Here is a 26022-nt window from a genome sequence, read left to right as displayed (position 1 = left end):
TTTCTGAGGGGAGCATCTTAAACTTTTACATGGTCTTTTATCAGGATAAAAATAACAATGCTCTAAAAGACAGGGATAAAAAAATTCAACAGTAATCTGACAACTTGCAGAAAATAACAGAATGAACTTTAATAAAAACAAATTAGGTTTCTTCACCAGCGAAAAAGAGATCAAACGCACAGCTACAAGATAAATGGAATAAAATTTAATAAAAATAAGATTCTTCACAAGAAGAATGAGATCAAGAGCACAGTTACAGGATAAATGGTGCTTTGTTTTGGTAATGTTACACTTGTAAAATATCTTAGAATTGTAGCTGATCACAACCAAATATAAGAAATGTTGAGTCATGATGGTTGCTGAAAAAGGAAATGCAATTTCAGTCTACAACCTAACCCCATATTATGGAAAGTAATAGTTCCATTGTATCTTAATTCATCTGGTGATAGCAGGTCCAGTTTTGGCCGCCCAAATTTATAAGAAAGAAACTATACAGGTAGTCCTTGAGTTACAACCACAGATTGAGCCCAACATTTATGTTGCTCAGTGAGATGGTTTTTAAACTCAATTTTGTCCCACTTTATGACCTTCTTATCACAGTTCTTAAGTGAATCATAGCAGTTCTTCCATTAATAACACGGTCGTTAAATGAATCTGGCTTCCCCATTGTCTTTGCTTGACAGAAGGTTGAAAAGGGAGTTACATAACCCTGAGACACTGCAACTGTCATAAATATGAAACAGTTGCCAAGCATCTGGATTTTGGTCATTTGACCATGGGGATGCTGCAACAGTCATAAGTCGCTTTTTTCAGTGCCATTGTAACTTCAAACGGTCACTAAATGAACCATTGTAAGTTGAGGAGTACCTGTTTTAGAAAAAAAAGGTTAATGAGTTATTGAGGAATACAGTATTACAGTATTTTGAGCTGGGTTTCCCCAGGCAATCCTGTTATGTGGATGAAACTTTTTTTCCCTTTTTCTCATGAACTTCTAGATTTGGACTCACCAGTGGGGAAGATCATCTACAACAAGGTGTCCAACCTTGGCAGTTTTAACCTCTGTGGACTTCAGCTCCCACATTTGGAGCTGGGGAATTCTGGGAGTTGAAGCCCACAGGTCTCAAAGAGCTGGGGAATTCTGGGAGTTGAAGTCCACAGGCCTTAAAGATTTGGGGAATTCTGGGAGTTGAAGTCCACAGGTCTCAAAGCTGGGGAATTCTGGGAGTTGAAGTCCACAGGCCTCAAAGATTTGGGGGATTCTGGGAGTTGAAGTCCACAGGTCTCAAAGAGCTGGGGAATTCTGGGAGTTGAAGTCCACAGGTCTTAAAGAACTGGGGAATTCTGGGAGTTCAAGTCCATAGGTCTCAAAGAGCTGAGGAATTCTGGGAATTGAAGTCCACAGGTCTCAAAGAGCTGGGGAATTCTGGGAGTTGAAGTCCACAGGTCTTAAAGAACTGGGGAATTCTGGGAGTTCAAGTCCATAGGTCTCAAAGAGCTGGAGAATTCTGGGAGTTGAAGTCCACAGGTCTCAAAGAGCTGGGGAATTGGGAGTTGAAGTCCACAGGTCTTAAAAGCTGCCAAAGTTAGACACCCCTGATCTACAAGGTTTGTGGCATGGCTTGTGAAGCGTGACAAAGAGCAAGGGCAGTTCTTTTTTCTACAGCAATTGAACAGGCCCACCTTGCTAGCGAAACTGGACACCCGAAGTTGTTGAGTGTGGTTCCCACACAAGCACATAGCTCTTATCAGAGGTGGAGTCTGTTGCCTAGGTGACCCCACCAGACAAAGGCAGGACACTGGCTGCTACTGATCCCGCGGTTTTGCACCTCAGCAGCTCTCTTTGGTGATCAGTGCTTCCCTGTGTGCCATGTGCATAAAGAAGAGTAAAGCATGAATCCCAGGGCACCCCTCAAAGTCTCCTTCTCTCCTTGGATGCACACAGCAAGGTCATTGCATGAGCCAGTTCCGCACCAGAACTGGCACGAGAAGCACTCATATTTGCAAAGTACAACAAAACAGAATTTCGTCAGAGGCACGTCAGAGGTAGGTGTCTCATTGCAGTTTTTTGCTTCACAATGTCTGGCTTTGTTCAAACTTTGGGGAACCCCCAGATTCTAATTCAGAATGACCTCTCCCTGCACTTTTTGCACACAATTATTTTATGGTGGAAAAATCTAGTCTCTTTCTTAGACAGTTTGGCGGAAAGAGGGCTGTGGCATCACTGAATTTCACAGGAGAGAACGCTGTGCTTAGATTTAAAGCTTGAGGGGTATTTCCCAGTTAGACAGAGAGATTTGGAGGGACAGAATAACAAGAGTTGTAATATTTTAGCAGATAAGTATATGGGGATTAGGATGTGCTGAAAACCTACACAACCTATAAGCAGCCACTTTACAACCTGATACACAAGTGCATGTGGATAGAATCAACAGATGAAGTTATCGTGTAAATGATGCATTAAATGATAAATACATTAAAATAAATAAATTAAAGCTGTCAGGGTTGAGAAACACTGAACTAGCTATATTGAGCTAGGCTCGAATACACCTTGTAAGCCTAATTAGGCTTTCCATTCCTTCCCCCTTATACTTATACGTCAGGGAGAAAAATCTTTTCCTCAGCTTTTCCCTGTTTCCTGGATCAAAACACATTTTGGCAGATGCCATTGTTGAAACAATCTTTGTACAGTTTCTCCACGCTATTCTTGGCCCTCAAGTCAGCCCCTGCAGTGCCACCTCCCAACAGCAGAGGCCACTGTGGTTCCGTAGGCCCCTGCTGATCTGTCCAGTCTATTTCTTAGGCCACTGGTCCTTCTCAGGTGAGTTGCCAGGGGGCGGGGCAACCTGCAGCAGGTGGGACACACCTTGGGCCTCGGGGAGCAGGCTCTCCCCAGCGTCCCCCATTTCCTTGTGCTTTCGAGGCTGCCAAACCTCTGGCTGTGTTGAAGGGAGATGCTTTCAAGGTGGGGCAAACCAGCCTCACCTGGACGCCATGGGTAGTCCAAGCTGCCTCCTAGGATCAGAGACCGATTGAGCCCTTTGAAGGGGGTTGGACCCCAGGGTGCCATCCAGGCCTGGCAGACTGCTCCAGCAGATGGGTGAAGCTTTCCAGGCACCCAGACGTCTTAGCAAGGGCTCCTAACTGGGATTTGAAAGGGGGAGAGACCAGGGAGTCCGACAGATCGCCCTCCGTAAGTCGAGATTTTGTATGAGATCCTTGGTTTTCTATAAATAAACAAATACATTTGAATTAGCAGAGCATAACAAACCGAGCAAAATTCATATATGATGGTACGGTTAAAAAATAATTGATATTTATTACAGTGATGAGTACAAGGAGAAAATATATCTCGGGAAAAGAGGAAAAACTAAGGTGTAATTATATCCTTAGATGAATCCTTAGATCCTAAGTTGATCCCTTAATCTATTCTGGACCATACTGCTCCATCTTCTCATTTTTAGATATGAAGACCTTCTAAAGCAGGTGCTCCAACTCATGGCCCATGGGCTACATTTGGCCCTGAATAGCTAGTAGTATGGCCCCATATGATCACATTTAAAAAACAAAAACAAAGAAACAATGGAAGTTTGCTATTGATATACATCAACTATATTTTATGTGAGTCCCAAGGTAAGGCAGTGCAGCTCAGGCTAGCCAAAAGATTGGATAACCATACTGATGGATGAAAAACACACAAATAAGAATATTTTTAATATCAGAATAAGTTTCGTTTCCTCTTAGTTCTCTTATCTAAGCTCTAAGCTCCTGTTATGTATAAATGAGTGTCTCACAGAGGCTTAGACTCACAAACAAGCCAACGTCATTTTGGTGTAGCCAAGTTTGAATCCCAGTTTACGAGATTAACTTACGTTTAACTGTGTTGTGCGAAGCTAGAGAATTGAGTAGAACAAAACAAAGCGTACCATGAGATTAAAATTGTGAGGTTCAATAGCCACACAGAGTCACCTTATAGGAGAGAACACAAAAAGTGTAATAAATAAATAAATAAATAAATAAATAAAATAAACACAAAGGGGAATCTGGAATTGTTTGCAGCCTTCTGTCAAGCACCAAACATCAAGATAGTTCAGCCTCAGCACAAGTACACCTATTCATTGTTAATAGGTGATGCCTTGAAAATTGGTTTTCTGAAATTAGAAACTACCCTCAAATGAGTAGACTAACCTGTTCATATTTCCAGATAGCAGCTAACCAGTTTGTCACAAACTCAGCCATTTCTGCTACCTCCTTAGATATGAACTCCTGGGATCATTTTTCTCCTCCTTAACCAATCACAGCCACTTTCGACATTCACCTCCTATTGTTCAGTTACCATTTTCAACTACTGTTGTTGTTGATGATTTATTTAAATTTATTATAGCCTCCACTCCCATAGATTCTGGGCTCTTACAAATACAACAAAAAAACTCTACCACTTTCTTGTTTCTTATCTCCTGGCTTTTATAAGTAGGGCATGTGTACAGGTAGTCCTCGACTTAATGACCACAATGGAACCAAACATTTCTGCTGCTAAGCGAGTCCATGGTTAAATGAATTTGCCCCATTTTACGACCTTTCTTGCCGCAGTTGTAAAGTGAATCACAACAGTTATTAAGTGACTGTGACTCTGTGACACTGTCACTGTCACCGTCATAAATACGAGTCAGTTGCCAAACTTCTGAATTTTGATCACGTGACCAGGAGGGTGTGGTAATGGTCATAAATGTGCAAATTGATCATGTCATTTTTTTTCAGTGCCATTGTAACTTGGAACAGTCACTAAATGAATTGTTGTAAGTCAAGCACTACCTGTATTCATTTACTGACGCACAACATCTCAGTGGTTGAAGATAGGCAATGATGTGAATATTCATATATATATATATATATATATATAAGTGAACATAAGCTAGGAAAAAAGGCAAACTTCGTGTTTCTATTGCACGCTGCTGTATTAATGATTAAAAGATTGCTTGAAAATTTAATGGTTAATGATTGTTCTGCTATAACACAGAGATGCTTAAGAGTGTAAGGAATTCTTGTAAATTTCCAGTGATGGCATACCTCGTTTTATCATGCTTTGCTTCCTTGTGCTTCAGAGACCCTCTGCCAGCAAAAAGATTGCAACTTGTTGAAAACTCAGATGATGGTTAGCATTTTTTTTAGCACTAGGTGTTATTTTATTAAGGCATTTACATTGTCTTTTTAGACATAAGTGCTATAGCACACTTGGGGACACGGTGGCTCAGTGGATAAGACACTGAGCTTGTCGATCAGAAAGGTCGGCAGTTCGCCAGTTCGAATCCCTGGTGCTGGGTAACGGAGTGAGCTCCCGTTACTTGCTCCAGCTTCTGCCAACCTAGCAGTTTGAACACATGTAAAAAATGCAAGTAGAAAAATAGGGACCACTTTGGTGGGAAAGTAACAACTAGCACGTATGTGCGAGGAGAACCTTTACCTATAGCACACTTAATTGCCGTGGTGGTGCGGTGGTTAGAATGCAGGATTGAAGGCTGACTCTGCTCACTGTCAGCAGTTTGATCCTGATGGGGCTCAGCCTTCCATCCTTCCGAGGTCAGTAAAATGAGGAGCCAGACTGTCGTGGACAAAATGCTGATGTTGTAAACTGCCCAGAGAGTGCTATAAAGCATCATGGAGGGGTTTATAGGTCTAAGTGCTATTGCTAATTGATTAGAGACATAGGGTAAATAATATTTATACGCATTGGGAAGTCCCAATATTTTGTGTGATTTGCATTGTTACAATATTCGCTTTATTTTGATGATCTGGGCCTGAATGTTGTAAGCTGCCTTGGGATGAGATGGATGGCAAATAAATTTAATGAATAAATAAATAACCCACAATATCTCTGAGGTTTACCTGTAGTCCCTGGGATTCATTTCTCTGATCACATGACCATGGGGATGCTGCAATAGTTGTGTGAATAATAATCATAGCTCCCTTTTTTCAGTGCCGTTGTAACTTCGAATGGCCACTAAATAAACGGTTATAAGTTGAGGACTACTGTGTGTTTATGCAATTGGAAAAATTAAGGCGCATCTTTTAAGCATATGATTGAACCAAATGGCTTTATATTTAGAATAGAATAGATAGATAGAATAGAATAGAATTCTCTATTGGCCAAGTGTGATTGGACACACAAGAAATTTGTCTTGGTGCAAAAGCTCTCAGTGTACATAAAAGAAAAGATGCATTCATCAAGAGTCAAGAATCATCAGGTACAACACTTAATAATAGTCATAGGGTACAATAAGCAATTAAATCATACTAGGAAATAGTCAATATAAATCGTAAGGATACAAGCCACAAAGTTACAGTCATACAGTCACAAGTGGGAGGGGATGGGCGATAAGGAGTGATGAGAAGATTAATAGTAATAGTAATGCAGACTTTGTAAATAGTTGGACAGTGTTGAGGGAATTAGTTGTTTAGCAGAGTGATGGCATTTGGGGAAAAACTGTCCTTGTGTCTAGTTGTTCTGGTGTGTGCATTGCTCTATAGCATCATTTTGAGGATAGGAGTTGAAACAGTTTATGTCTGGGATGTGACGGGTGTTAAATATTTTAGGAGACAACCTTAGATCAAAATCAGATCTGCTCTTGGTTTGAAGTAAATTAGAAGACCTTTTCACAGTTATGCAGTTGTGCAGGTTCTGGCAAAAAACCCTAATTTTTAGAGATGTTAATTATATAATATAACCATTTTCTCTCCCTGTATGATTTAGGAGCCCCTTCATTTACCTTTTATGGAATCTGGTGTAAGAGATATATGATGCTTGAGAATGTTATTTGCGTGTATTGTTTTTGAGATTGTGAAGTCCATTTTTAGGAAAGCATTTTGTTAGTTTATTTAATTTATTTACCACCCATCTCGTAGTGAACGAAGAATGCATTGTTTGACACCAGTTTTGCAAAACCAGCCTTATTTTTAATCAAATCTCCTCCAGAACAATCAAACTCCACTGAACGTAAGAGAAGTGAATTATACTAACACAATCTCCTTAACACATCTGCACCACAAAGCCCATTTTTTCTATTTGTAGCTCCCAGGATTCATTATTTTTCCTTCTTCCTAGTAATTTTATGGGCAGATCAAAAGCCAGGTCAAGCCCATCAAAATCGAAAGGGAAGACAAAAGACTAATCTTTTATACATTTACCTACCTTACATAATAATAAGCCATTGCTCTTGATTGAAGCAGCCAGCCAAGCTCCAGGATATAGTCACATCAGAAACTCTTAGCTATTTAATGTGTGTTCTTGGAATACTTAAAGTACTGCACAATATAATATAATTACACAGATGATAGCTCTGAAGATGTATGAGGTTCTTACCATCCCCAAAATGATTTGATTTGTTCCCCTGTATTAGACTGTCACCAGCTCCATTGAATTAACTTGGATGACTACATTAACTACAATGAATACAAATAAGGGACTTGATTCTGCTATTCTGTCAAGAGCTGATTAAATAGCATTTGGAGATCCGTTCTTATTTAGCCATTTACATCTCCTTCATCTGTTAAACAGCCATGGTTGCACTGAGGCAACAGGGTTGTAGTCGTTCTGAATATTTGCAATTTGCTGTGTGTATGTGTGTTACACAGGCAGCCCTCGATTTATGAACCACAACTGAGCCCAAAATGTAGCTTGCGAAGCGAGAAATTTGTTAAGTTGAGTTTTGCCCAATTTTGCGACTTTTCTTGCCACGTTTGTTAAGTGAATCCCTGCAGCTGTTAAATTAGTAACACCGTTGTTAAGTGAATCCGGTTTCCCCATGGACTATGCTTGTCAGAAGGTTGCCAAAGGGAATCACGTGACCCAGGGACATTGCAACCGTCATCAATAGGAGTCAGTTGCTAAGTGTCTGAATGTTGATCCCGGGAGGCTGCAATGGTCATCAGTGTGCCAAATGGTCATAAGTCATTTTTTTCCCATGGCATTGTAACTTCAAACGGTCACTAAATGAACGGTTGTAAATCGAGGACAACCTGTATGTATTGTATATTTTGGAAAGTACGGGCAAACAGTTTTAGAAAACCAAACCCTATCTATCTATCCTGCTTTGTTAGTCCTCGACTTATGACTGCAATTGAGATCCACATTTCTGCTGCTAAGTGAGACAGTCCTTTAGTGAATATTGCCCTATTGTACAAGCTATCTTGCCACAGTTGTTAAGGGAATCACTCAATGGTGGGATTCAAATTTTTTTACGACCGGTTCTGTGGGCGTGGCTTGGTGAGCGTGGCATGGCTTGATGGGTGTGACTTGGTGGGCGTGGCAGGGGAAGGATACTGTAAACTCCCCATTCCCTCCCCACCCCACTAACCTGCTTTCCAGCTCCGTTCTCCTGTGCAGGGCAACCAAAGAAGAGCCAGCCGATCAGCTGGGACTTGGGAGGCAGAGAATAGATGGGGGCAGGGCCAGTCAGAGGTGGGATTTGCCGATTCTCCAAACTACTCAAATTGTCCACTACCGGTTCTCCGGAACTGGTCAGAACCTGCTGAATACCACCTCTGGAATCACTGCAGTTGTTAAGCTAGTAACGTGGTTATTAAATGAATCTGGCTTTCCCATTGAGTTTGCTTTAATCAATCAGAATAGAACTAGAAGGTCCTCCAATCCAACCCTTGGTCAATGGATTGGTCAATCCAATCCAACTCTAGCAAGAAACCCTATAACAGTTCAGACATGTGGCTGTCCAATATCTTCTTAAAAGCCTCCAGTGATGGAGTCCCACAACTTCTGAAGGCAAAGCTGTTCCACGGGTTAATTATCTTGACGGTTAGGAAGCGTCTCCTTAATTCGAGGTTGCTTCTCTCCTTGATTAGTTTCCACCCATTGCTTCTTGTCCTGCCTTCTGGTGGAAAATAATTTGACTCCCTCTTCTTCGTGGCAGCCCCTCAAATACTGGAACCCTGCTCTCATGTCACCCCTAGCCCTTCTTTCCTCTAGACTAGCCAAACTCAAATCCTGCAACCATTCTTCATATGTTTTTAGTCTCCAGGGCTTTCATCCTCTTAGTTGCTCTTCTCTGCACTTTTCCCAAAGTCTCAACGTCTTTTTTGTAATGTGGTGATGACCAAAACTGGATGCTGTATTCCAGGTGTGGCTTTACTAACCAGTCTTGCTTGTGTGGTCTTACTGGCTGGTCTTGCTCGTCAGAAGGTCACAAAAGTGATCGCTTGACCCTGGGACCCTGCAGCTGTCATTAATGTGAGTCAGTTACCAAGCCTCTGAATTTTGATCGCATGACTGACGATAGGAATGGTGTAATGATCATAAGTGTGACAACTGCTCATATATTGCACTTTTTTCAGTGCCTTTGTAACTTTGAACAGACTCTAAACGAACTGTTGTTAAGTGGGGGATTATCCAGTGGTGGGATTCAGCCATTTCGCACCAGTTTGGGAGAACTGGTTGTTAACTTTCTCAGCTTGTTGTTGGAAGAAATCATTAGGGCAGAGAAGCGGTTGTTAAATTATTTGAATCCCACCACTGGGATTACCTGTGTATGGAAAATGCCAGGTCTCTATTCATTCAGGCGGGCGGCGATGCTTGGATGTTGACCTCGGCGTTGGTGGGGCACTTCGTATCGGGGTCAACACAGGCAGCACCATATCCGGGTGTGCAACAAAAGTACTTCCTAACGGCAAGCCCCGCCACCATTCCCCCCATTTCGCATGTTTTAATATAGGCCTTAATTTGGGGCGAGGAGCTTAATTTCATTTCATGCCTATAAAACATGCTGGGACTTCCTATTGGTGGAGGCCGTATTGTTGGAGAAACAGGGTATTTTAGATTATAGTAGGACTCGAGTGATTGAACATCTCTCTATGTCTTTAGAAATGCAACATTCCTGAACAAAGACAGTCTCTAGTTCAATATCTCTCAACCTTGACAACTTTAAGATGTGTGGACTTCAATTCCCAGAATTCTTCAGCCAGCATGGCTAGCTAGAGAATTCTGGGAGTTGAAGTCCACACATCTTTAAAGTTGCCAAGGTTGAAAAACATTGTTCTAGCTTTGCTTTTCTGCAAGATGCTAGTTTTCAGTGAGCAGACCTGTTTTTAAAAATCTGTGTATACTTCCATTTGCACCCCAGCAGGAATGAAAAAAATCAATTATAATTAAGTCAAGTTAAATTTCTGTGTCAGGTCTTAGATCCTGGAGGATAGGTCTGGGAAGCTCTTGTCTATTTTCCCATACAAGTAATCCTCAACTTACGACCACAATTGAGCCCAAAATTTATGTTGCTAAGCAAAATATTTGTTAATAGCTATAGCACTTAGACTTATATACTGCTTATAGTACTTTACAGCCATCTCTAAGCAGTTTTACAGAGTCAGGGTATTGCTCCCAACAATCTAATATAAATCACGTATTGTAATGTCTTTTTAGTGACATGATTTTGTCAAAACATTTATGAACTTGATTTATAGTGTTGCAATAAAATAATTGTTATTTTTTGCAGGTTTTACAAGAATGAGTAAGAATATTAATGAGCTAAGGTAGTACCTGCTTTTACACTATTACAGACCTTTCAATTATGATTTGCAATTAACGTTTTGCTCAACATTTTACCATTATAGGTGGGATATTATAATAATAAAATATTTTCTCTGAGTAAGTGTTAGCATTTCTCTGAATAATAAGAAACCTCTGGACATCTTTAAATTTGAAAGGCATTGGTGCTTTTCACTTTCACTTTACATTTAAGAAATGTATTAACAATATAGTAGGGCGGTACCTATTTTGGAAACTATTCAGAAGGATTCATTCAGAATTGGAATTTGCATGAACATAGCACCTCTCTGCTGCTCATTAAAGCAGCTGCCTCATTCATTCTTAGACTTCTATGTGTTTAAAAAAGGATGTAGTTGCTTCAATAAGTCAAACCATTAAAGCAGCTGTGTCTTTTAACACAAAACAGTCACAATTCTTTTTCCTAGTCTTATGCAGACGTTTCGGGGAAAAACACAGTTGCTTTAATAAGGAGTAATAATCTTCTATATATGTAAAAGCGAAATACCACTCATGCATCATCACAAAATCTCCAGAACCGTAAAGCCTACAAACTTGAAATTTGGCATGTGTGTTCCTCTTGGCTTCTAGGCGCTCACTAAGAAAGGATCTGATGCTAAGGAGTTCTACTCCACCTCCCCACTTGAAAAGAAATCTGCTCCAAATGCAAAACACAAGCAGAAGAAAGCAGTGTCAGTTTTAATTACACAGCACCAAGCAGCTTTAGTACAGAACAGTTGAGCTAAGCCACACCCAGGCTCCTTGCTCTCTCCTTGCTCACACAGCAAATACTGTTTTAGTTTCCATGTTTCAGTTTCCAAACAACCCTCAACTCTCTCACACACTGACAGGACGCTAGTCAGATGAATGCCGATGGATACTGGTAGGCAGAGGCAGAATTTTTTTCTCCTTATTTTCCTTCCCAAAAACCAAGCCCAATCACATAGTTTCATAGCGAAGCACAGGTACCTAGCTGGTAGACTTATATACCACTTCACAGTGCTTTACAGCCCTCTCTAAGCAGTTTACAGAGTCAGCCTCTTGCCCCCAAAATCTGGTTCCTCATTTTACCATAAAGAGGTATCGTGCCAGTAGGAGTCCAAAGTAGCTCCTTTCGATCTATTCTGAAGAATGCATAGTGTTAGAATCCAGCACAGATTCCATTTACGATTTACCACTGAATTGCACAGGGAAGCATTGAAGAAAAAATCACAAGAAACCTTGAAACTCCAGGAAGAAGCCACCAAGTTCTCTTCAGAATCCACTGGACGTCGGGAAGGAAAGTCTTCTCCTTTCCTTGCCACAGGTATGTTTAATTAGCACGTACTGCAAATTATAGCTGGCCTTTTTTCTGCAGACGGACCAGAAACATTTTCAGATCGCCGAGGCCAAACCTGGCTCACCTAAAGCAACCAAATCGTTTTGAAGGTGCAAACATTATTTTATTTGCATACATACAGTATATACTGGGGTGCTAGGTAAGTTTTGGTATTTTGCTGAGCAGTCCGGCAGCATTCTCAAGAGCAGGAGGAAAAGGAAAACACAATTGCGGTCAGGTAATTTCCTACTTGGCGTCCATTTCCCAATGGTGGTCCCTAAACAAGGACTCCCTATAAATTACTTTAATGGAACAATGTTGCTGAACAATGCAGTTTTATGCTGCTTTATTAGTTGCTATGGGTTACAGTTCTGAGAACCTCACTGTTTGAGAAGTGTTAATTCCTCATCATGGCAAAAAGGCAAAAACCTTGACATTGTGTGTGTGTGTGTATGCGCACATGAATGTAGGGAAGCTGTTATGAGCAGTTATCCAGGGGTGGGATTCTATTGGTTCGCACCTATTCACTAGAACCGGTTGTTAACATTCTAAGCAGTTCGGAGAACCGGTTGTTAGAAAAAATTACTGGCCTAATCCTGTAAGGAAGGCAGGAAGGAAACTTTCTGGTGTTGCTTACAGAAACTGCCTCTCCATTAACCCTTATTACATTCTTGGCAGGACTAGACTTCCTGTCTCAGGAACTTCTCTGGAGTTTTCCCCCCCTCTTTTAGTGGTACTTTGCTTGTGTGGAGTGACCATTCAAAGTTACAATGGCACTGAAAAAAGTGACTTATGACCATTTTTCACACTTACGACTGTTGCAACATCCCCACAGTCATGAGAGGCCAGGCGAGGAGATGCGTGCCTCGATGAGAGTGATATTGAGTTGGCCACGCCCAGCCAATAACATGACTACCAAGCCACACCCACCAACTAAGCCACGCCCACAGAACCGGTTGTTAAAAAAATTGAATCCCACCCCTGCAGTTATCCCCTATCTTATCAGGTGTCATGGTTGTGACTGCTGATTAGAGACATAAGCAATCACTTTTATTTTTCATTTCTTCATTAAATTTATATGCCGCCTATCTGACTGTTGGAGCGACTCTGTTGTGGCCTGACAGCACCCAGCGGAACTGGCTGCAGATTCGGACAGTGAGGAGGTTTGGGAGGAACATGAGCCAGTCCTGGAGTCTGGGGAAGGCTCTGACGAGTGCTCTGCGTTGGAGGCAGAGATGGGACCAGGGCCATCTGACAGTTATCAGCTGGCTTCAGAGTCGGGCATTAGTAAGGCAGAAGAACAGCTGGAGCCTGTTCCCAGTGTGCGCATGCACAGAGTTGTCAGAAGAAGGGAACAGCTGAGGAACAAAGGCTGACTTGGGAGTAAAGGCACAGGTGACGCCCTTTTCCAACAAATCAAACACAATCCAAAGGGAACAGAAACCTTATAATGCTTTTACAAAATAATTAGCTGTGATAAGCACAAGCCTTGCCAAACTGTGCGAGGCTTGCCAAAAGATAACAGACAAGAAATAATTTGCAAAATAAGAATCTTCAAATACAAACTCAGGATACTGGAATGTCCACGAGGCTGGAGTTTCAAAACGTCTTTGCCTTCTGCAAAGAACGTTCGTTTCACAAGCTGGCTTTTTGTCTTCTTGAAGGAGAGGCCATTACCATGCAGCCTTACTCCCGAGTCGCCCGTGCTGTTGTAACTGCTCTTTTCTATGAGCAACCCTGCATGCAGGCGTACTTGGCACAGGCTCCTCGGGAACCTCCTCACCACTGCTTCCAGCCCCCACAATCTCTGACGGCAGCAGTCCACTCCCTAATGGTCCTGGCCCCTCATCTGAGTCCTCGCTCTCCTCAGCCGTTTGCACCTGCGGCCGGCTAACCACAACAGGTGGATGGTGAATGGCCCCTCCCATAAGGAATAAAAGAGGAGCGAAAGGGGAATGGGACTTTGCAGGATTAGTTCATTCCGGCAAGTATTGCGGCATCTGAAAGATACCGGCCTGGCAACTCTCCATGCCTGATTAAAAGTCTGTAATTGGGAACTATTGTGAAAGACTGTTGGCCGGGACTTTGTTGGAGAGGAAATTCATTATAAATCAAATAAAAGGGGTTTATTGGGACGAGGACTCAGCTTCGCGCTGTTGGGGAAGCCTGAGGTCAGAGCAGACTCTGAGTGGTGTACCGAGTAATAAAAAAAAAGAGAAAATATAAAAACAGTTAATATGAATTTAATAGAGATGACCATTTCTCCCACCATTATGTCATTCTGTGTTTTCTTCAGTTACTGTCTAATTCTTGGTCCATCTGTGTGTTTTAGGGGTTCACATGATGACCAGCCCAAAATCATCGTCCAGTTTAAACAAGCACAGCAGTACAGTCCTGGATGCCACCTCCTACGCTATTCCTAGTTCACACAGCAGTAGTCCTCCGAAGACAGTTCCTTCCAAATATGACTCGGAGATCAGGAGCCCGAAAAAATCAGTTAGCTTTTCTGGGAAAGAGCAGGTGGAGAACATCCTGGGAGAATATGCACAGCAAGTGAGAGACTTGCAGAAGAAACTAAGCGACGTAAGTATCAAGTTTGTCCTGAATTTTATTTTATTTTTTAAACTTTATTTGTTTATTAAATTTATTAAAGGCTGCTCGTTTAGCTCTTTTCGGGGCAACTCTGTACAATTACCTGCACGGTTAATATTCAACTTACCACCATTCATTTAGCGACCGTTCAAAATTACAGTGGCACTCAAAAGCATGGCACTGACGACCTGTTTTCACACTTACGGCCGTGGCAACATCCTCAAGGTCATGTGATCAAAATTCAGACGGTTGGCAACAGATAAGTATTTATGACATTTGCAGTGTCCCGGATTCATATAAATCTCCTTTTGCCACCTTCTGACAAGCAAAATCATTGGGGAAGCTAGATTCACTTAACAACCTGTTCAGGGATTTTGGTGCGCGATTCTCAGTTTTGGCTTTGCAATATTGCAATGCACATGATCTCTAATACATTGTACCTTTCTCAACAAATGGAGTCAAGGATCATTTCTAATTAGAGATTTAAGTGGTGTCAGGTCCAACAGGTCATGTCACTTATTTCAGTGCCGTTGTAACTTCAGTCACTAAACAAATGGTTGTAAGTCAAGGACTACCTGTAGCAGGAAAGCTCTGAGTCAATTAGTTTCCTAAGGAATACTTTCTTTCCGTTGCTTTTGTTCCAGAAAAATCTCTCCCCTGCTTCTCTCTCTTTGCGGTTTCCTCTGTCCCTTTCTCCTAGCATTTATTTAATTATCTTATTTCATCTCCTGTAGAATACAGAACAACACGAGCAACAGAAATTCGCTTTACGGCAATCAATTATTGAGCTGCAGACGAGTCTGGAAAACGCGATGAGAGAGAAAGAATCCCTTAGTGAATTAAGGTCAGTCTCCTCATAGCCTAAACCAGAGGTCTCATTCTCGCGGCCCGCGGGCCAATTGCGGCCCGCAGGACGATATCCTGTGGCCCCCACCGTGATATGAAAGTATAATATTAGTGTATAATATAAATATAAAGTATAATATAAAGTATAATATTATGTGGCCCAGCCTCACCCAGACTCTGCCTCCAGCGGCCCCCAAGTAAATTGTGTTTGAGACCCCTGGCCTAAACCGATCAGAGTCACCATTCCCAGGTCAATCTTTCTTGGTGATTACTTTTTCTGAGTTGGCTCCAAAATGATTTCAGTAGGAAACAATTTCAAAGCCAGCTGAGTCTTTCTTTCTAACTCACTGTCCACTGTCCAGTTGGGGAATTCAGAAAAAGAAACTCCTGGGACATTATTTTACTGAATAAACCACATTGGCACAGAAGAAGCAAAACCAGCTCTGGATTTCCCACGCAAAAGCAAGCATAATCCATTCTCCCTTTCCCTATATGGGCCACCCATAGTCCATTATGTCCACCAATCTCTTCAGTTCATTTGGTTATGGGAACTGGCTGGCCACGCTGGGACATCTACTCGGGTTGTCCTTGAGGGGGGATCAGTGTCTCCCGGGAACCAATGATGCTTGGAGGCCATTCCCCCCACCCTTGCATTCGAATCCACCACCACCTTTGTCAAGCTGCAAGCGAAGCAGAATTTAGGCGAAGGTTCGAATCAGTCTTGATACTCATCTTCCCAGACAGGGAACAATAAATACAATAGCAATGGCAGGGCTTCTCCTTATCCTTGTGGAATGGAATGGAATGGAATGGAATGGAATAGGATAGATAGGATAGGATAGGATAGATAGGGTAGGATAGGATAGGATAGGATAGGATAGGATAGGATAGGATAGGATAGGATAGAACAGAATAGATGATATGGAATGGAATGGAATGGGTTGAATAGGATAGGATAGGATAGATGGATGGATGGGATGGATGGAATGGAATAGAATAGAACAGAACAGAACAGAACAGAACAGAATAGAATAGAATAGAACAGATGATATGGAATGGGATAGGATAGGATAGAATAGATAGGATAGAATAGAATAGAATAGAATAGAATAGAATAGAATAGAATAGAATAGAATAGAATAGAACAGATGATATGGAATGGGACAGGATAGAATAGAATAGAATAGACTAGACTAGACTAGACTAGACTAGATAGAATAGAATAGAATAGAATAGAATAGAATAGAATAGAATAGAATAGAATAGAATAGAATAGAATAGAACAGAACAGAATAGAATAGAATAGAATTTTTATTGGCCAAGTGTGATTGGACACCCAAGGAATTTGTCTTGGTGCAAATGCTCTCAGTGTACATAAAAGAAAAGATACATTCGTCAAGAGTCAAGAATCATAAGAAATAGTAATAGAATAGAATAGAATAGAATAGAATAGAATAGAATAGAATAGAATAGAATAGAATAGAATAGAATAGAATAGAATAGAATAGAATAGAATAGAATAGAAAGATACAGAAGAGTCAAGAATATGAAAACCAAAGCATGGTTGATTTGTGATAGTGGCTCTTTATTGGCCAAGTGTGATTGGTTAGAATGCAGTATTGCAGGCTAATTTTGCCCACAGCCAGGAGTTCGATCCTGCTGTGGCTCTGGGTGGACTCAGCCCTCCATCCTTCCAAAGTTGATAAAATGAGGACCCAGATTGTTGAGGTCAATATGCTGACACTGTAAACCGATCTGTAAAGCGCTATAGAGCGGTATATAAGCCTAAGAGCTGACTGCTGGCTGAATGCAGTATTTGATAGTTCGAATCTCACCAGGCTCCAGGTTCACTCAGACTTCCATCCTTCTGAAGTAGGTAAAATGAGGAGCCAGATTGTTGGGGGCAATAGGCTGATTCTGTAAACCACTTAGAGAAGACTGTAAAACACTGTGAAGCAATATATAAATCTAACTACTATTGCTATCACAGAGTTGGAAGGAACCTTAGAGGTTTACTACCCAACCCCCTGCTCAAGCAGAAACTCTATGGTATTTCAGACAAATGGTTGTCTCTTCTTAAAAACCTCCAGTGATGGAGCACCCACAATTTTTGGAGGCAAGTCACTCCAATGGTTTATTGTGCTCACTGTCAGGAAATTCCTCCTTAGTTCTAGGTTGCTTCTCTCCTTGATTAGTTTCCATCCTTTGCTTCTTGTCCTGCCCTCCGGTGCTTTGGAGAATAGCTTGACTTCCTCTTCTTTGGGGCAGCCCCTGAGATACTGGAACACTGCTATCATGTCTCCCTTAATCCTCCTTTTCATTAAACAAGACATACTCAATTCAAACGTTCTTTGTAAGTTTTAACCTCCAATCCTCTGGTCATCTTTTCTTTTTGTAAAAAGTTTTTTTATGTTTTAACAACAAACATAAACGCAAAACAACAAATAAAATCTTCTTTCAATTATACAGTGTGTCGGTTGGTACATATTTCTTGTGCCCAATATCTATCGTCTTTCCCTCTTAGATTTAAATTTATATTCATATTATACTAATCAACTTTCCATATCACGTTATGTTATCATTACATCATCATTAGACTTTAGTTGCAAGTTCACATTGTCCTTTTCAAGCAAATCTCAAATTTTTACAAATACTAACTTACATGATGCTGTAATTCCTTCCATAATAATCAATTATAAGATATCATTACCATTATTTTATATTTACTATTCTATTGCCCTCTGATCATCTTTGTTTTTCTTCTCTTCACTCTTTTTTGGTGGGGAGGGTTGGATTCTTTCCTGACCAACAGACGAAAGGAATCCCAATCGCAAGAAGGTCACAATAGCAGGCTGAGGGCCACGGTGGACGAGTTGCAGACGGCCAGCCTGCTTCAGGAGGAAATGATAAAGGAATCCAGTAGCCAGATTGATTATCTGAAAAAATTGGTCCAGGGCCACGACGAGGTGTTTGAACAGCTCCGCAATCTTCTCCTGCACTACGAAGGGGGTCCAGACCAGAAGACGTATGGATACGAAAGTGTTGCCAGTCTCCGTATCTCCTACCTGCCCGCTGCTTTCGCCAGGATTCTCCAGGACTTTGAAACGGAGGTGTTGCGTTTGAAATCCCAGTTTGTCCCAGTACGTGATTTTTTCCCCCCCTTCTTAAGTTGCTTATCTTCACCCCAAATTTGGAAATGTACAGGTAGTGCATCGACTTACGATCACAACTGAACGCAACGTTTATGTTGCTGGGTGACAGAGGTGGTATTCAGCAGGTTCTGACCTGTTCTGGAGAACCGGTAGCGGAAATTTTGAATAGTTCGGAGAACCGGCAAATACCGCCTCTGACTGGAGATTTTACACTATTTTTATTTTATTTATTTATTTGATTTGTCAATTGTTTACAAGATAATAAGTATAAGTGTATACATAGTTGTGAATACATGAGATGGGTACATATAAGGAAAATAAAAGAATAGAGAAACAATAGGACAGGGACGGTAGGCACGTTGGTGTGCTTATGCACGCCCCTACAGACCTCTTAGGAAAGGGGTGAGGTCAATGGTAGACAGTCTAAGGTTAAAGTTTTTGGGGTTTGGGAAGAGACTACAGAGTCGGGTAGAGTATTCCAGACATTGACTACTCTATTGCTGAAGTCGTATTTCCTGCAATCAAGTTTGGTGCGGTTTACTTTGAGTTTGTATCTATTGTGTGCTCTTGTGTTGTTATGGTTGAAGTTGAAGTATTCATTGACAGGTAGGACATTGCAATGTATGATTTTATATACCATGCTTAAGTCAGACCGAAGACGGCGTAATTCAAGGTTTTCTAGTTCTAGAATTTCAAGTCTGGTGGCATAAGGTATTCTACAATGAGTAGAAGAGTGGAGAACTCTTCTTGTGAAATATTTCTGGACTTTCTCAATTGTGCTAATATCAGATACGTAATGTGGGTTCCAGACTGATGAACTGTATTCGAGTATTGGTCTAGCAAATGTTTTGTATGCTCTGGTTAGTAGTGTGATATTACCAGAGAAAAAGCTACGTAGGATTAGGTTAACAACTCTTAATGCCTTTTTGGCTATGTAGTTGCAGTGGGCTCTAGCACTCAGATCATTAGAGGTGAGTATTCCAAGGTCCTTTATAGAGCTTGGGTCATCAACAAGATCTTGACTATTCAGCTTGTATTTTATTTTCTGATTTTTTTGCCAATATGTAAGACAGAGCATTTATTTGTTGAGATTTGAAGTTGCCATTTGTTTGACCATTCGGATACATAGTCAAGATCTTTTTGTAGGGTAGCAGTATTGTCTGTAGTATTGAACAGTTTTACATCATCAGCGAAGAGAACGCAATTGCTCTTAATATGATCACAGAGGTCGTTTATGTAGAGTATGAAGAGAGTTGGTCCTAGAACACTACCCTGAGGGACACCACTATTGACAGGTACTGGATTTGATAGGACTCTCCGATTTTGACCATTTGTTGTCTGTTTGATAGGAATGCTTCTATCCAGTTATTCAGTTGTCCAGATATACCATAGGATTTTATTTTTAGGAGTAGTTTGTCGTGTACCACTGAATCAAAGGCTTTACAGAAGTCTATGTAGATTGCGTCTATTGCTTTGCCCTGGTCGAGTTGTGTCGTCCATATGTTTTTGCAGTGTAAGAGTTGCAGATTACAGGATAGTTTTTTTCTGAAACCAAATTGTTTATTGGAGAGTAGGTTGTTTGTCTCTAAGTGGAGGATGATGGATTGGTTAATAATTGATTCCATGACTTTGCAGGTGACGCAGCATAAGGAGATTTTCAACTAGGCTTGGGTCTCCTTTTTGAAGATGGGGATGACTGTGGCTTGTGACCATAGGTTAGGCAAGGAGCTGGTCCTGAAAGATTTTTCACATATTCCATCCAGTCCAATAGATAGAGATGGTTTTAGATTGCGTAGTGATTTTTCAACATTGTCTTCTGTGAAATCGATATGTATTAGGTCATTGTTGTTATCTGTGGTACGGTTAGGAAATACTGGGCAAGATCCATTGCTGTTTACAAATACTGAGCCGAAGAATGTGTTAAGATGTTGGCTTTAATGGTGTCGCGTTGCAGTCTTTACCATCAGGTCCTATCAAGGGAGGATGGACCTTGAGTCTTTTAGTTTGTTGTTTACAAAATTGTAAAAAGCACGGTGGAATTGGTGCTTAGAAGGTTTTCTTCTTGTTTAATGTGATAATTGGTGCATTCGGTCTTTATCTGGTGGCATAAGTTTTGTATCGGTTTTTGAAATTGGCAACGTGACCAGATTTGTTTTTCCGCCAAAGTGATCTCTTTTTGGATTGAAGTTTCATTATTGATATGGGTAATCTTCTTTTTGTTTTGTTTTGGGAGTTGTTGTTGGAACATATAGTATGATGACTCTTTTGATTTCAAGTAAGAATATGTTGTAATGGTCTTCAACGGTATTGCATCCAGAGAATAGAGATTGCCAATCAAGGGATGAGAGGTCGTTGTCTATAAGATCATAGTTGCCTTTTTGAAGTTATAATTGGGATTACATCATTGAGGTGATTTTCGTGTGGACGATGTTGAGACAAAAATCAATCATATTGTGTCACTGCTGGAAAAGGGGTTCTTTAGTTTGTATTCCGTAAATTAAATTCAAACTATTGCAGAAGATGAGATCGAGGCAGTTGTTTAGTCTAGTGTTGTTGGTTACTAGTTGTTCCAGTCCCAGATTTGTAATAGCATTGTAGAAGGTTGTGTGTATGATTTCAGTTGTACAATTATTTAGGTCCAGTCGATATGAGGTAGATTGAAATCTCCAAGAAAGATAAAAGGGTATGGGCAGGATGTAGCCCATGTTAGTAATGTATTTAGCTTGTTTACATGTTCGATGTCATAATCAGGTGCTCTGTAACATAGTAAGAATCGAATTGTGATATTTAAGGATAGTTCACAGATGATGGTTTCAGGAAGGCAGCTCTGGGTAACTTGGATATTTTTTAGATGTAAGATTTTTATAGAATATAGCAACACCACCTCCTCGACGATTTTCACGATCTGATCGGTAAACATGATAGTCTGTTACTGTGGTAATGGAGTCGGGAGAGATGCATTGAGCCATGTTTCACAGACAAATATAATGTCAAGTTAGCCGTATTAAGGAGGATGAGAAATTCAGGTATTTTATTCACGAGGCTTCTTGTATTGAGTAGTTTGCATTTAAGTCCGGCAGTAGTTAGAATTGAGGTAGTTGGGCGCGCATGCCTAGTCTTGGGTGATGGTGGATGGGTTGAGGTAGGGTTGTGGTTGAGGGTAAAAGTTGAGAATTGGGTTTGCGTGGCTTACTTTTGATACAGTCAGCATGGTAGTCAATGTACAGGTCCTTCTCTCCATTGTCTAGACGGTTTTTGAGTTCGATGCGGAGTACACGGGAGCGGGCACGTTGCTGTATGGTTAGGTCAGGGCGGCAACGGAGGTTCTTGTGGTTGGTGTTGGTTTTGGCGAGTGAGTTTATAGTATAAATGAATTTACGTTTGCTTGATTCGCTTTTGCAAATGACCCTGCACAAGCGTGGGGGCCACAGAGCCGTCTCTATTTTGAGCTCTCGGTCGATGCGGGAAATGTCAAGTATTTCATCAGCGGAGATGGTTGATGCTTGATAATTTCTGATGATGTTTCGGACAGTTGTGATGTCATCATTGACTATCCTTCCCCGCCCACGCTCACCAAGCCACACCCATAGAATCGGTGGTAAAAAAAAATTGAATCCCACCACTGCTGGGTGAAAGTGAATTATTTGCCCCATTTTATGACCTTTGTTGCTGGGAAACTTCCCTCAGTTTATGACCAGATTGAGTCCAACGTTTCTGCTGCTAAGCAAGACACTTGTTAAGTGAATTTACCACCGCCGTTGTTAAGTTAGGAATATGGTTGTGAAGTGAATCCAGCTTCCCACATGGACATTGCTTGTCGGAAGGTTGCAAAAGAGGATCGCATGACACCCCCACCCCCCCCCAGGACATTGCAACCATCATAAAGAGGAGTCAATTTCCAAGCATCTGAATTTTGATCACATGACCATAGGGACATTGCAATGGTTGTAAGCAGTGGTGGGATTCAATTTTTTTTTACTACCAGTCCTGTGGGCGTGGCTCGGTGGGCATGGTTTGGCTTGGCGGGCGTGGCTTGGTGGGTGAAGGGGAAGGATACTGTAAAATCCCCATTCCCTCCCCACCCCACTAACCTGCTTTCCAGCTCTGTTTTCCTGTGCAGGGCAACGAAAGAAGAGCCAGCCAATCAGCTGGGACTCAATGGGAGGCAGAGAATAGAGGGGGAGGGGCCAGTCAGAGGTGATATTTGCCGGTACTCAAAATTTCCGCTACCGGTTCTCCAGAACTGGTCAGAACCTGCTGAATACCACCTCTGGTCATAAGCAAGGGTGGGATTCTACCAGTTCGGCCCAGTTCAGGCAAACCAGTAGCTCCGGCGTTCATTTGGCCCCGCCCACTCGCCCCTGCACTAGTCTGTCCTTTATTTCTCTGTTTTCCAGCTCAGCCGATTCACGCGGTAGGGCAGTTTTGCTGCACCTCAGCTGTTTTACTCACTGGGGCTGCAGTAGAAGGGAGATATTAAAGCTAAAAATGGGAGGTTTTCAAATGCTGCATGTGTGTGTTTGAACCGGCTGTTAAACCGGTTCAATCCCACCACTGGTCATAAGTGTGAAAAATGATCATAAGTCACTTTTTCCAGTGCCGTTGTAACTTAAAACGGTCACTAAATGAACTGTTGTAAGCAGAGGACCACCTGTAGTCAGAGAAAACAGGAGTGAGGGACCATCTAATGCTATCTTATGGAAATGTCGATGGAATTCCTCAGAAAACATGTTATCAGCCCTGGCAATAGGAGGAAGTAAATATTGATTGAGGCAGAATGAAAATGATTGTCAATGTAAGTGTAAAAACAGATACTCAACAACCGTGAGGCTATTCCTCTTATCTGTCTCAGCACCCACGTTTCATAAACGGGCCACAGTCCTCTTGAGTGCTGAGGAAAATTCTTTTGTCATTTACGCTATATAGTTGCTTGTATTAAAATAAATTTTAATCATCCATAACTTGTGACATTTTTATCAGCTGGAAGAGCAAATGGATATGATGCAGAGAGAATCAGAGTCGAAAACTGAAATTTTGCTTCAGCAACATCAGGACAGGTATGCCATTTCCGGTTTCTTCGTTCTGAATGTATTTCATATCACTTTCCTGTCACTCATCAAGAAAGTTCCCACAGCAGATTACAGATGGTCCTCGACTTACCACCACGATGGGGAGGAAAAGTATGATTGTCAAGAAAGGCAGTGTGATGACCCAGGGCACGGCACAGAGGTCACACAGGCAGCTGGCAGTTCAAACCACCCCTTTATTGCTCCAAATTTCTCCAAACGCTCCCACCTTTCTGGCAAGTCCCAGAGCAAAGTGATCTCTCTCTCACACACACACACACACACATGCCTCAACAGCCTCTGGCTGCAGGTAGTCCCAATGCTGTGAGCACCACGGCCGCAAAGCAAGAAATCCAGCAAGAATGCAAGGAATCCAAGAAAGTTCCAACGTTGGCACTCAACACTCCTGGAATTCAGCATTCGTTCCCGACAAGTGCCTCTCCTCACAGCGTCTCCTTAAGTCTCTGTCTCCAGGTGTCTTGTGAAGAGGGGTGGGGTGCTCTCCTCCCAAGTAGCCGGGTCAGTCTGCGCTGTTCTCCCCTTCTCCCCTTCTCTCCACTCTCCGTGCTCGTAGATCAGGAGGGGGCGGTCCTTGCTCATCGCCTGAGCTCCGTCTCTCATGTTCGCTGCTTAGCCTCTGTTGGTCATCCTGTCCCTCTTCCTCCCTGCTTACAAGCTGTCCCAATCCCGAAAGGGCCCGGCCTGACTGGGCTTGCTCCTCCCCATTTTCCTCCCAAGCCAATGAAGCCGCCCCCCCTCGATCTCCGTCTGGCTTCCCCATTGACTTCGCTTGTCAGAAGGTCACAAAAGGGGATCGACACGACCCCGGGACATTGCGACCATCATAAATGTGAAATAGTTGCCAAGTGCCTGAACTTTGGTCACATGATCCTGGGGATACTGCAAAGGTGGCAACGATTAAAAAAACAGTCATAAGTCACATTTTTCAGCGTCGAACGGTCACTAAATGAACCATTGTAAGCCGAGGGCTACCTGTATATATTCTCATGGCAAAAATCTTTTCCTATTTGCCGTGTTTTATCCTAGATTTCTAACTTGATCCTGCTAAGGCTTGGGGAGAGATAATCGGCGCATTAGATCGCAGGTGCTTTAGCACTATGACTTTATGGCCTTTTTCGTTTTCATTCTGTTTTAATAACAGCGTTGAGAGGCTGATCGGCGAACATGAGCAGGATTTGGAAGTACTGAGGGAGGCAGCGAAGGCTTCCCACAGCCACGCCAGCAACATTCAAAGCCAGATGGAAATCATTCAGTACGTAAAACACTTCCAAAGGGGCATCCCACCAAATGTTCCCGAGCAGAGTTTTATGAAACTTGGCCACTTTAAGACCTGCGGAGTTCAACTGCCCAGAATTTCCCAGCCAGCACATCTAAAGCAAATCAATGGTGGGATTCAACATTATTTTTACTACTGGTTCTGTGGGCGTGGCTTGGTGGGCGTGGCAGGGGGAGGTTGCTGCAAAATCCCCACTCCCTCCCCACCTCACTAACCTGCTTTCCAGCTCCGTTCTCTTGTACAGGACAACCAAAGAAGATCCAGACAATCAGCTGGGACTCAATGGGAGGCAGAGGATAGATGGGGGCAGGGCCAGTCAGAGGTGGGATTTGCCGGTTCTCCAAACTACTCAAAATTTCTGCTACCGGTTCTCCAGAACTGGTCAGAACCGGCTGAATACCCATCTCTGAACCAAATGCCCCAAAGTTGCTTATTCCAAAGGGCAACTGAACTTCCTTGTTTTTTGTCTCCTTTGAAAACATTTCTCTTCTCATCCAACAAGCTTCTTCAAACATATCTCAAAGGCAACATCCACTTGCCCTTTGGGGGTGAGGTGGGGGAAGCACCTTGGGGACAACCGTCACCTGGATGATTGACAATCTCCACAGACATTCAGCTGAGTTAATGTAAGACACCCAGTCTGGCCATCGGAACTCTTGTTTCAGGCATTCCAGCCAAAGAATGAAAGAGAAAGCCTTCAGCACAGCGTGGTGACCTCCTCCCATCAGGCTCTTTGTCCCAGGGTCCTGGCCCTCGGAGGCATAGAAGGCGCAAGGCACAACGGCCCGCACGAATGGACATACCTGTTTCCTTCCCTCCCCCAACCATTTATCAAGCTCTTCAAACTGCACGTACAATATTTATTTGCCATAACTGCAAAACTGCAGGAGTGGTGCGGTGGCAGCGGGTGGGATTCTACCGGTTTGGACCGGTTTTATCGAACCGGTTGTTACGATTCTGCACAGTTTGGAGAACTAGCAAATCATGTCCCCTGGCTGGCCCCGCCCCTCTCTGCCCCTCCCCTCCCAGTCAGTCCTTATCGCGCATTCACAACATCGCTGACTGTGTTCTCCCCCGCCCAGTATTAAGGTATTTCTTTTTTCTCTCCTCCCAACGATCAGCTGTTCCGATGATCAGCTGGGCCAGGATCCCCATTGCTGTCTGACTGCTTCGCCCAGGAGGCTTCCCTGAGGCCTAAGAGGCAAAAT

The 26022-nt window shown here is 42.3% G+C and overlaps 1 protein-coding gene across 3 annotated transcripts in view; it reads left to right on the top strand.

Moving 5' to 3' along the window:
• Positions 1-1833: 1833 nt before the first annotated feature.
• The window catches only part of CCDC158 (coiled-coil domain containing 158), a 75571-nt gene continuing 51382 nt past the window's right edge, over positions 1834-26022 (top strand). The window contains exons 1-8 of one of the 3 annotated variants that reach the window (XM_087962738.1): positions 1834-2043; positions 10494-10530; positions 11734-11849; positions 14194-14444; positions 15188-15297; positions 18112-18439; positions 23432-23508; positions 24680-24790. In XM_087962738.1, the coding sequence (XP_087818864.1) occupies positions 10505-10530; positions 11734-11849; positions 14194-14444; positions 15188-15297; positions 18112-18439; positions 23432-23508; positions 24680-24790 (1019 nt within the window). In that variant the 5' untranslated portion in view covers positions 1834-2043; positions 10494-10504. The remainder of the gene's footprint in view (positions 2044-10493; positions 10531-11733; positions 11850-14193; positions 14445-15187; positions 15298-18111; positions 18440-23431; positions 23509-24679; positions 24791-26022) is intronic. The other 2 variants (XM_087962737.1, XM_087962736.1) reach the window with 2 other exon arrangements.

The sequence above is a fragment of the Notechis scutatus genome, chromosome 4, assembly GCF_049901735.1.
Source record: "Notechis scutatus isolate UNSWTSFEM ecotype Mainland chromosome 4, rNotScu1.2, whole genome shotgun sequence".
Classification (NCBI taxonomy): Eukaryota; Metazoa; Chordata; class Lepidosauria; order Squamata; family Elapidae; genus Notechis; species Notechis scutatus.
Note: the sequence above shows the minus strand (reverse complement) of the source record. Positions and strands in the feature narration are given on the sequence as shown.